The 12,098-nt window shown below is 33.5% G+C and overlaps 1 protein-coding gene across 1 annotated transcript; it reads right to left on the bottom strand.

Moving 5' to 3' along the window:
• Positions 1-1,577: 1,577 nt before the first annotated feature.
• LOC110115155 (ADP-ribosylation factor) lies at positions 1,578-9,305 on the bottom strand. Its single transcript, XM_020848295.2, has 7 exons — positions 9,062-9,305; positions 6,757-6,847; positions 5,318-5,433; positions 3,305-3,364; positions 3,110-3,175; positions 1,905-2,113; positions 1,578-1,785 (listed from the first exon to the last, which is right to left on the bottom strand). Exons 1-6 carry the CDS (start codon positions 9,116-9,118, stop codon positions 1,919-1,921), a joined length of 585 nt encoding a protein of 194 aa, XP_020703954.1. The 5' UTR covers positions 9,119-9,305; the 3' UTR covers positions 1,578-1,785; positions 1,905-1,918.
• Positions 9,306-12,098: the final 2,793 nt, after the last annotated feature.

Raw genomic sequence — 12,098 nt, 5'->3', positions numbered from 1 at the left:
TAATCTCTCTGAAAGAAGTAAGTGAGAAAGAATTGTAAGAAGAAGAGGACAGTGGAAGGTTGCCTTTATAAAAGCATTGAAATTGAGCTCCGTTTAAAAATATGACCGTTGTGGCGAGGTAGTAGCAAGCCGCTCCCCTTGAGTTTTTTTTTTTTTTTCCTCTATTGATTTGAATTCAAAAAATATAACCGTTGGCCACGTGTTGGATACGAAAACGGTAAGACGCCGGAGCTTTTTCTAATCGTTTTTTGCGTCATGGAAAGAGGTTAAAAGAGACAACTGTAAAGTGGAAGGACTGTACACGTGTAAGGCGAGTGGAGTGTTAAAAAGAAAATAAAAAAGTAAAAAAGAAGGGCTTAAAATTGGCATTTTTTTCAAGCAAAATCACTATTTTATTTGTCGAAAAATAAAAAATAATTATAAAATGCACACAATTTCATTGCAAAACAGCAATAGCAATAGCCAGATTTGAATAAATAGTAATAAGAAAAACATTGGGTGTAATTTAATAAAAATCAAAGGTTGAATAAAAAATTATTATTAAATTGTATAAATATAACCTTGAAACATATCAAATTGTCTTAATATAATATTTCATCATATTAAAATACATAGATTTCATTTCAAGCACCAATTCGTGATATCAAAAAAAAACTTCTCATGTAATCATTTAATATCGAGTTTATTGCTAACACTACGAGCATAAAAATATTAAGATATTTTAATTTACTATAATAAATAAATATGTGAATAGTTTTATATTTTTATTTAGATTTCTACTCATGAGATGACTTAAACTGAACTTATTAGCTTATAGGTCAGGTTTACGGTGCTATAAGATTGAGCTCAAGTTCATATTATAGCTCATATATTATATAAACTAGAGTTTCTTGACAAGATTTGACTAAACTACTCATCATTGATTTGATTAAATATGAATTCTTGATTAAGATTATTCGATGCCTTCCAATTTAAATCTTCTATTTTTTAATGTAAAAAAAAAAAATTTTTGTCCCAAACAAAACATTAGGTTTACTTTGAGAGTATTTTCTTACTGTTTTTAAAGCAATTTTTTAATATAAAAATATTTTGAATTTGAAATTTTTATATAAAAAATTGCTTTAAAAATCGTAAGAAAATTACATCAAACAAACTTTAAATTATCAAATTATTCATAAATTACAAATCAATCAAGATCGAAGATCTAAATTTATATTTGAAAGGAAAATAATATAAAATTAATTATGTGCAGAATGAATTGCCGCATAAAAAGATAGAAGATGTCTCTGAGATGCGAACAATTATTACGTCCTCCGACCGGATGCAGAGAAACATCCGGTTGTAGGCAAAATCCCGCCTATACCGATGTGTACCGAGTTTTTCCAAAAACTGGAAAAACTCGGTACACCTCTGTATAGGCGGGATTTTGCCTACAACCGGATATTCCTCTGCATCCTTACACCGGACCAAATAAAAATTCCTCAGATGCACCTTTATCTCACAAACCAGCAAAAAAGATTACTTCCAGAATGCCTCATTCACATTCCAATTCATACAAATACAATATTTCCAGAAAAAAAATCAACTTCAGAATTTAATAAATCCCAAAACAATTAGTCTATTTACACAAAAAGATTTTTAAAAAAAAACCCTCATAAAATATTAGTGATAATAAACAAAATTCCATTTCTTTTTTTAAGTAATTTACACACTCCATACACAAAAACCTCAAACATGCGACCTCATCCATGGGAGCATATCGCGTGCCTGAAGATCTCAGAGATTCTGCAAAGGCATAAAAAAGAACTTCAAGCATGTAAGGCTCCAATGAAATGACGCAAAAATGCTTCAGAAAGTTGGAAAAGAAGGAGATTTTATGTGAAGAAGAAGACAGATCAATATACCTTTAATTTTGCTATCAGAATGTTGAAGTGCCAATGGAAGTTGGGCGTCCAGAAGCTTGTAGTTCCTTCAGTGTACTTGCCAGCCAGTCCAAACCCTCGTAAAGGCCATCACCTTTAAGGGCACATGTTCCTTGAATGTGCCATATTCGATTTTTAAGGTCATAGAGGCCTAGGCCCTCACAGACCTCCATTGGAGTCATTGCGCCTTTCTGATAAGAAGAAAATATAAGGTCAGTCGCATGAGAAATTATTCTGTGCCGAGACCGGACGTAGAACGCCATCTGGAGACCAATTAGAATGTGCCATATCAGCGGTACCAGGCCGCAGTACAGAGAGGTACCGAGTAGTACCGAGCCGCGGTACCGAGCACAGGGTGATATGGCGCATTCTGATTGGCCTCCGGACGGCATTCGGCGTCTGCACAAAATAATTAATCCAAACGCATAGCCTGATGAGTTAATTTAGTTAGTAGAATCCTAGCATTGTAAGGAAATTATTTTCAGGAATTTAATATGTGAACTCTAAGACTAGTCTGCTTCACCCTCCGAATTTATGATACCAACAAACTTTTCTTTTTCATTTTAGTGATGCATGAATGGCGGCATGCATTTTATTCTTAACAATCTTGAGCAAAACGTTGCCTTTCACGTCGAGAATTCTTTGTAAATGAAGAGACATCAAAGGGGCTTATTGCTTCACAAACAAATCCTCCTACATCTATATATAAATGCTGGCTCATCAAGAATATGCAAGAAAAGCACTTCAATTTGTTGATTCATGCATCACTAAAATGAAAAAGAGGTATGTTTGATGTTCATAGGCGAGGGCATGATTAAAAAAAATTATTATTATGGGAAAAATTAAACAGTGATGTTATGTTCATATCCCCCGGATGCTTAAAAATGTTGGCATAGATGATTTTTTTTTTTTATGGGGGCATTTAGGCGAATTAAGATAAATTCACACACACATCACATACGCAAGACTCAAATCGAAGACCTCTTGGTTGAGAGCCAATAGATCAAAGTGATCTGCGTGGATCGCTTTTGGTGTTGGGAAAAACTTTATTAGATATGGCATACAATTGTTTGAATGGAAAATAAGGATTTGTAAACCTAACTAAAATAGTTAGGATAGGTTAGCGCTCTCTCTCTCTCTCTCTCTCTCTCTCTCTCTGGGTGTGTAAAAGGTACAGTGTAACTTACCATGTCCTGCTTGTTAGCAAATACTAGTATGACAGAATTGAGCATCAAGGGGTCATTGATAACTGCCTGTTGAGAAAAAATATTAAATAACAGATCAGTCCAAGGGAGAAAAAATAGACATAAAACGGATGATACAGATAAAATAATGTCTATAAAGTTTATCAAACAAATAGACTAAAGTAAAGGGCTAAAAACCTGAAACTCGGCTTTGGCTTGTCCAATTCTTTCTCTGTCCAAAGAATCAACCACATAGATCTGCAATAAAGAAACGTACAATTTGAAGCTTTAGCAGCTTCTTATTTGAGTTATGAAGCATGGAAAACTCAAGAAGGTTAGATGAATAAAACACTTGAATACCAGCACATTCAAGTCCTTCATGTTTTCTAAAAATTTATGGAACTATATGGCACCTTATGGATGTATGTTGGATACAAATTAAGCATAAATTGTATCATTCTAATTTCTAAGTCAATTATGTACCAAATAAATCTTTCTCCAAATTTAATTATCATTCCCTTTCTCTATCTATCTCTTAGCTAATTGTGGTGAAATATGGGTAAAATATTTTTTTGTCTAAAATTACGATAATATTTTATTGCATTAAATATGAGGATTTTGGATGGAAAGGAAAGAGACTTGGTGATGCGGACATCCAACCGTCCATGCCTATCCGAGGAGGAGCTGAAGATCGACGACCAAGATCCCTTCATTTTATCTTATTTTATTAATTGTAATTTTTATTTAATTATGCATTTTTCTTTTTTACCCTTACTTAAGGGATTTGTTTTATGTAAGCCCAAGGGGCAAAATTGTCTTTTAGTTTCTTTTAAGGCCTATATATAGAGGCCTTTGCTCTTGTATTAGGAGATGATGGAATTATAATAAAAAAATTTGCCTTTTGCACTTGGGTTCTTTTGTTTTGGTGGCTGCCATCAATTCCGTTCTACATCACTTGGTAAACAAAATGATTAGAAGAAGATAGTATCTTATGTTTAAAAGAAACTAAATGAAAAGGTCAGAATAGGTGAGACATTGACTAATATTATAAGTTATTGTAATATGAGAGGTTTAATAAGAATGATAGTAGATGGAGGTTAGAGAACAAATTGTTGAGTTGAAAAAGATTAGTGATTGGATGTTTGATATAAAGTTAATTAACTTTGAGGTCACCATAAATGAGATTAATGCTTATGCTAATTTAAAAGAAAATGCATGAACTACTATAAATGTATTTCTAAGGAAAAAAACATAATTATTAAAGGTTGCTTTAATTAATGTATAGGATCTAGTAGTATGAGCTAATATGAAAGGCTTCATACTAGGTTATTGAGCAAAATAAAGATTAATAGGTGGAATGAGGATATTAAAAAAATTATAAAAGAAAAGTAATGTGCATTTAAGGAGTGGCCGAAATTAAATATCATTGTGTTACAATTATTATAAATGTGCTAGAAGCTTTGCAAATAGGAAAGTGAGCAGCATTTGTATAATTATATAATAAGTTGGGAACTTCATAAGTAAAAAGAAGATATATAAAATAGCTATGTTAAGGGATAAGAGATATACCAACTTTGATTAAGTTAGATGCATTAACAAAATAATAACATATACCATAAATTGTTCCAAAAAGGCAAAATGGAATTAACTCTAACGAAGATATAAAGCCTTAGGTCTCTATTAAGATTTGGAGAGTTCTTATATAAGTATAATTAGGCCAACCATGAGATATTCGGGTCTAGATAAGATATCTATTGAGATTTGGATTTATGCCACATACTACACAACTGCTTTTGGCAATTACATTCATATATGCATCCCATAAGCTATAAATCGCCTGCATTTATAGATGTAAAAGTGGTTAAGTTTGGTTCTGTTGGCTTAGAGTGAAACAAACTGCCACTCATAATGTCTAAGTGTTGGCTCCTAACATGGCCCGAAGCACAAGTTGTAGCAACTCAAGAGAGCACAATATTCTGTCACAAAATCAAAGCATCCGTAATGTCATAGATTTCAATTCTTTAATGGCCAACACAATCTAAACTTTGCTTTTGAAAATCAAAGCAGTTTCTAATGTGCTAAAGAAGGATTATTTACCAAACAAACGAAGACCCCACACAGGGCCATAGCAATAGCTTACAAGCAGAAAAAATAAAAAGCATAGGAAAGAAAATATAAGAATAGGAATCCAAAATAAATAAATAAATTTACCAATCCATCAGTATTGTTGAAGTAATGCCTCCACAAGGGCCTCAATTTCTGTTGCCCACCAACATCCCAGACTGTGAAAATCACATTTTTATACTGAACTTTCTCGACATTGAAACCTACAATAGCAACAACAACAAAATAAAGCACAAGGTCTAATAAGTTAATCAAACAAAAAGCAGTTCAAATGGTATGCAGATTCGGCAAGTTTTGGAATATTAAGAAGATTCAAATGTTAGATATTATTATAAAGAGACCCATGATATAAGACTCTTTGATTATACACATCAGGAAGTGCGTTTAAGAAACCTGATAATAGTTAATACCCATCTTTCATCAGTCTCCAGGGTACAAATAATATATTATACTCGTAGAGTAGCGCCTAGCACCTGGTCAATTCCTTCATTTGGTCTATGTATATATTTAACAATCTGAACGTAACATTTAATACCTATCTACTCCCAATATTTAGTGGCAAGGCGCAAGCACAATAAGTGGGGAAGCATTGTATAAAGCAAGTTGGAAGAGGAACATAAAGTTCATTACAAACTACTTTGACAATCTCTATATGCATCTAAAGTAAGAGTAATGCTCATTGGAAAAATTGTCCTAAAATGGAGAACTTTTTCTCTCTTTGACTTGAAAAGCTCCATATCCCCACTTAGGATCTTAGAATGTGAAGCAATTGACGAAGTAGTTGAATTTGACAAGCTACAGAATGGAAGAGAGAAAAAGAAACTAGATAAGTATATACAAATGCTTGATATGTCTTGAATCAATGAAAAACTACGAGTTTTGTTAAGGTAAAGCTGCTTACAGTTAGTCCTTTACTAGGAAAAAATAACATGTCATGTGCTTGTGAGATTTATTGCCTCAAACACTAAAGAACATGCCACTTGACTTCTCTACACTAAATTATCCGGGGAAAAAGATAGCCTCGCATGAATCTTTAGATTATAACGCCAACATAAGGCAGTGGTTTTAACACAGAAAAGGAATAAAGAATTTCTCTAAAACCATATGAAGAATGAAGTGGAAGTTTAAAAATTATATATCAAGTTCAAATTTAAAATTTATACAAGGTTGTACAGAAACTTTAAAAATACACATAAATGATAGGAAAATATTATAAATAGTAGGTGAAAAAAAGTAACCTGCTTAATTAAAAGTCATCCACAACAAGCCATTTCAGGATAAAAATGGGCAAGTTACAAGCTACCACTAAAAAACATTTGATAAGCCCACTTCCGCAGCTATCACTTTAGAATTTCAGATTTTTTTATGCAGCACACATGGCTTAGTGCAGGAAAATGATTATTAAGGACCAAATATATTCATCATCATTAGCGTTATTTCAGCCATTTGGATATGGCTTTATGAAAGAGCCAAGGCTAATGCAATTAAAATAAACCTAAAACATAGAGTTCATTTTGTAATCATACCAATTGTTGGAACTGTAGATAGAACTTCTCCAATGTGCAACTTATACAATATAGTTGTCTTACCCGCTGCATCCAGTCCAAGCATCACAACCTGTAGAAGATGGAGGTATTCATTCATACAAAACTATAGATATAGATGTTGGAGCAGCAATCAAAAGCAGTAGAATTTTTTTATGACAAAAGCACAAATAAAGCACAACATTTTTCTCATAGAAAGCGAGCTCAACCGGTAGACTAAGCAGCAAGCTAAACCGGTAGACTAAACATTAAGTTCAAAAAATGGATTGAGATAATAAAATTCCAACAGAAACTTGCTCAAGGGTCCCTATAAGAAGCCGTCGAACTTTTCATAAGATAAGTTATATCTGAAACAATAAAAAGCTTGGCAACTTCTAAAGAAAACGAAAATTATCATACATAATATGAAACAATGCAATGAGTTATCTTTACTCAGTAGTCATGATTTTCAACATATCAGATCATGTCTAGTGAAAAAGTTCAGTTTTCCAACTCAAAATTTTAAAATAACAAATTAAAGAAACTAAAGAAAGTACAATGAAAGAATACGCAAGACTAAAATAATGACTACACAAAGTAGCACACCAAAGGAAATAAAAGCTATTCAAGAAACTAAAGAAAGTACAGTGAAAGAATATGCAAGATTAAAATATGGACCAATCCATACATAACATTCCTCTTGAGTGCTACCATTGGTGCTAAACATATTCTAATTTCTATCATTTTCAACTTAAATATCAATAATTTTTTATTGACTAACACTCAAATTTATACTACATCATTGGTCTAATTGTAATTTTATAAAATTTCCTTTCAAAACTTCATCATATCCTCCTATCGCATAAGACTTTTGAAGCACTTCTCCATTTGAATAACACAACTAAAGTTTGAAATTTATATCATCATTCTTTTGTGTAATAGTACCAATATAGTTAAACATATTACATCTAACTATTACATTATCATCAAAGAATATATATTGATAAATGTTAATATGATCCCACCTAAAATTGCATATCATACTCAAGTGTTATTCTAGTAACTCGAAGAGCTCTTCATTGTTCTATCTGCATTATTCCACTTGATGAATCACTAGTAAAAACTATATCATCTATAAAAATCATGCACTAAGCACCTCGCTTTGAATATCTTTTGTAGGTAATGTTGATTCTTGATGTGATCTTACTATAATTAGGAACTATCTGATAACTCCATAGCTACTTCTAATATTAGCCAACACTCCAGCATATATTTCTTTAATAACTTCAACATATCTTTTTCACACACATTTCTACCTTACTCTACAAATCAATTCTCATATCATTCCTTCAAAAGATCAATAAAAATTACATAAAGATAATTTTTCTTCTCTCCATACTTTTGTCATTAATTGTTTAACATAAAAATTGATTATAAGATGGACCTTCTTGGTATGAAACCAAATTGATTCTAAAATATCATAAATTTAATTCATCTAATAAGCACAATCTTAAAAGTACACTTTACTCTTAAATATTGGTATAAAAATAATTATTTTCCAGTCATTTGGGTATCATCTTATTCTTCAAATTTCTATTGAAAATACTTGCTAATGAAATCACGGCAATATGGCCAAATTGGCTACATAACACTTCATATCTCAATAGATATCAAATATGGACCTAAGTTTTACCTGCATGCATCTTCTACCGAGTTAATTTCACTTCATCTTTTTCAATCAATCGAGAATATACCTTACCATTTTTCTAATTATGTTCTTTCAAAATAATTTCTTCCTTAAAATGCCTATACAATAATTTCTCAACATAATATTTTCAGTGAATTATAACACAGCAAGTTTGCCTGAGCTCACCCTATTGTATTATATCATGTATTCTTCAATTTTGAATATAAACATGTAAATCAACCATAATAACAGAAGTAAGAGTTTCTTCAGGCACGTCCTTCTCAAAACCCAGATTTGTTATATGATCATAAAAAATCTGTCATCAACTAGAAAAATAATTGCTAAAAACAAGTCCGCTGTTTCCTAAGCCACATCGACCAGCAGATTTCACAAGCAACTAGACAATATCAGCTTAAAACTTTTCGTCAACCCAAGACCCCAAACAGTCATAGAAGGCATCCTAATCCGAAACCAAGACATAAATCACGCCATATCAGCCATGACTTTGATCCCAATAACTAAACCAGTAAGCGCAAATCTACGCGGGAAGGCCAAAAACAGTTGTTGCATGAAACAACATATGCTATTTTTAGATACAATAAAAAAGTTCAGAAAACAAACCCTCATTTCTTTGTTCCCGAAGAAGGTGTCAAAGAGCTTCCGAAATACTTGTCCCATGGCCGATCTCCCCCTTATCCGCGCCTTCTCCCAACTACAATTCAAGGTCTTCAGAGAGTTTTTCCTGCTGAAAATTAGCCAAGAATACGAAGAACAAGATGAATTCACTTTGTCCTCCCCTGCGCGCGCTCGCTGTCTCTCGCTATATTTACGCTAAGTTCGTAGCGGCTCCAATCCGACGGCCATGATTTTCCTGGTATAGTCATATAGTGTGACTCGGACAAAGTACTAATGCTGTAAGGAACCATTTCATTGCGGGATCTAAGAATCTTCCTTGATAAATAATTGGAAAAAATCAGCATAAATGGGTGTTAATTCGGGTGAATAGATCGGGTTCGGATCCAATTCGGGTCCATACGAGCATAAACGGGTTAACTCAAATTAAATCCACTTTTATAAATGGGTCAAGATTTTCAATTCGGACACGGCAGGCGCGATTCACGAATTGACCCGACCGGACCCACGAACACGGAATAGGGTTTAAGTTCCATTGAGGTTGACTGCTCCATCTCGACAACGCATGTGGTCCGTCTAGCACGAGTCGGCGAGTGCCGTGATGCCATCGGACGGGATACAATCAATTACAATATTAATTTCTTTTTTTAATATTATATTTCCTTTCTCCTATTTTTTAATCTTTTCCTCTTATTGCAAATTGCCTTTTCTCTTGTTGTTGTGTTAGGTTATCAGTTTTCGCGCTAACCTCAAAACATTTGCGTTGAGATTCATTAGGTGTTAGTTAGACTACACAAATATCTTTAAACTCATTTAATTGAGCATCATTTTGTTGGATTAACTCTCATTGAGATATAAATTAAATCATTATAATTGATTGTATATTCTTCCATTAAACTTTACATTTATAATAACTATATGTTACATTGGTATGTAACAGTAGGGCTGTGAACAAATTGAGCATTACACAGGCTACTCGAGGCTCGATATGCAGTCGTTCGTGATCATTTGTTTAACATATCAAATAAGTTTGAACAAATTTTTAAATGCTCGATTGTTAAATAAATAAATTTAAACATATATTTATTTGATTCATTTATGTTCACGAACAGTATCGTTTAAAGCTCTTAAATATGCTCGATAAGAAGCTCAATGCATAAACAAGCTTGTTAAAAAACATGATTAATGTTCGATACAAAGCTCACAAATAATATCGTTAAAATTTTTAACTTTATTTATAAAAAAAAAAATTGACTAAAATAATTTAAATACATTATATTAATTTTAAAAATTTATCATAATTAATCATTAATTAATACAATTTAAAATTTATTAAATATTGATATATCATCCAAAATTTATCTTGATCAGACATGAATATCGAGGAAATTTTGAGTTTGAAACTTTTGAAATTAAATTTATAAACATTCGAACTCCGATTTTAACAAACTTATAGTTGAATTGAACATCTCGAAAAATGAACCCAACAACACTAAATTCAACTCAATTCGAGCCCAAATGGGTCCATATAAAGGACTTGGAGCATATTGAGAAGGTTCAAACCATAAATTGGATGACCAAATGATCTTTAAATGTGTCATGCTTATAGTAAAATCGTTCGGCTCGATGAGATGAATCCAAAGAGCCTAAGATTGTCGAATTTTGACTTTATTACGGCACTCAAATGCTCGTTAAACGGTTCATTATCAAGGGAATATATATCGGCCATCCATTCAATCCACTTCCACGTGCTCTTGATATTCTCCCTATTTACTAATCATACCACTCTCAGAAAATTATAAATAAACTTATCATTCTTCATTGAAGAGGGAGAGGAAGAAAGGGAAAGAAGAAAGGAGAGGAAGAAACATCTGACATCTCTATTGCTACTAAACTCCTCCTCGACCACTGCTTTGCCACCGATCATCGTCGGACTTCCACCCGGCCACCAACTATCTCCAAACTTTCACTCGACCACCGATTATTGTTGAACTTCAACTTTTCAAACCATCGTTGCCCGAATTGTGATCTTTGCAACCACTGTCACCCTAAATGTGGTCCTTACAACCACTATTACCTGACTCTGGTCTTTTTCGACCTTCGTTACCCTCCGACTGCAGTCTCTCCAATCACCATCTCCTGATTATAGTCTCATTGATCACCGTTGTCTGGCTATAGTCCTTCCGACCATCGTCGTCTGACTACAATCTTTTCGACCTCTGTTGCCCACTGATAACAGTACTTATGACCACCATTGTCTGATTAAAATCTTTTCAACCTATGTCGCTCGCTGACTACGGCCCTTCTAACCACCATCACCTACTATGGTCACTCTAACCACCATCTCTCGACCGTCGTCGCCATACTATAGTCCTCCAACCTCCACCCTCCACCGATTACGGCCCTTCTAACTATTGTAGCTTGACTACAGTCCTTCAAATCACCATCAGTTGATTATGGTCTTTCCGACCTTCGTCGCCCGTCGACGATGGTCCTCCCGACCACCATCACCTAAACCCATCAACTATGGTATTTCCGACCGCCATCACTTAAGTATGGTCTTTTCGACCTTCATCATCCACGGACTATGATCTTTCTTATCAACATTACCTGGCTATGATCATTCCAACTACTGTCATCAACTATGGTCCTTTCGACCTTTGTCGCCCGACTATAATTTTTTTTACCATCTTCACTTGACTACAGTTCTTCTAAACTACATCACTCGTTGACTATGGCCATGCCGACCAACACAAACATTTCAACATTGATCCTCCAACCCCCATCATGTATTGTACTCTATATAATGTATATTGGCTACATCGAGCCAAGGCAGTCCCCTAAAGGAAGGGTCTTATTTGTAATCAAATACAAATACTAGTGGACTCATTCTTTCAGAGGTTTCCACGTAAAAACTCTGATGCCTCTTATTAATATTACACCCCTACTTTTTTATTTCTACGCGTGTTGAATCTTCCTACAAAGTTAAGACGTTAAACTTTATATTTCTCTACCGCTACAAATA

Source organism: Dendrobium catenatum, unplaced genomic scaffold, assembly GCF_001605985.2.
Source record: "Dendrobium catenatum unplaced genomic scaffold, ASM160598v2 fragScaff_scaffold_1220, whole genome shotgun sequence".
In the NCBI taxonomy this organism is placed as follows: domain Eukaryota; kingdom Viridiplantae; phylum Streptophyta; class Magnoliopsida; order Asparagales; family Orchidaceae; genus Dendrobium; species Dendrobium catenatum.
Note: the sequence above shows the minus strand (reverse complement) of the source record. Positions and strands in the feature narration are given on the sequence as shown.

Excerpts from the sequence above, each read along its gene's own strand:
- LOC110115155 (XM_020848295.2), bottom strand. The coding sequence starts at position 9,118 with ATGGGACAAGTATTTCGGAAGCTCTTTGACACCTTCTTCGGGAACAAA. Across the intron at positions 3,365-5,317 it reads TCAACAATACTGATGGATTG|ATCTATGTGGTTGATTCTTT; the intron begins GTAAATTTATTT and ends TCTTTATTGCAG. Across the intron at positions 2,114-3,109 it reads TTGCTAACAAGCAGGACATG|AAAGGCGCAATGACTCCAAT; the intron begins GTAAGTTACACT and ends TCTTCTTATCAG.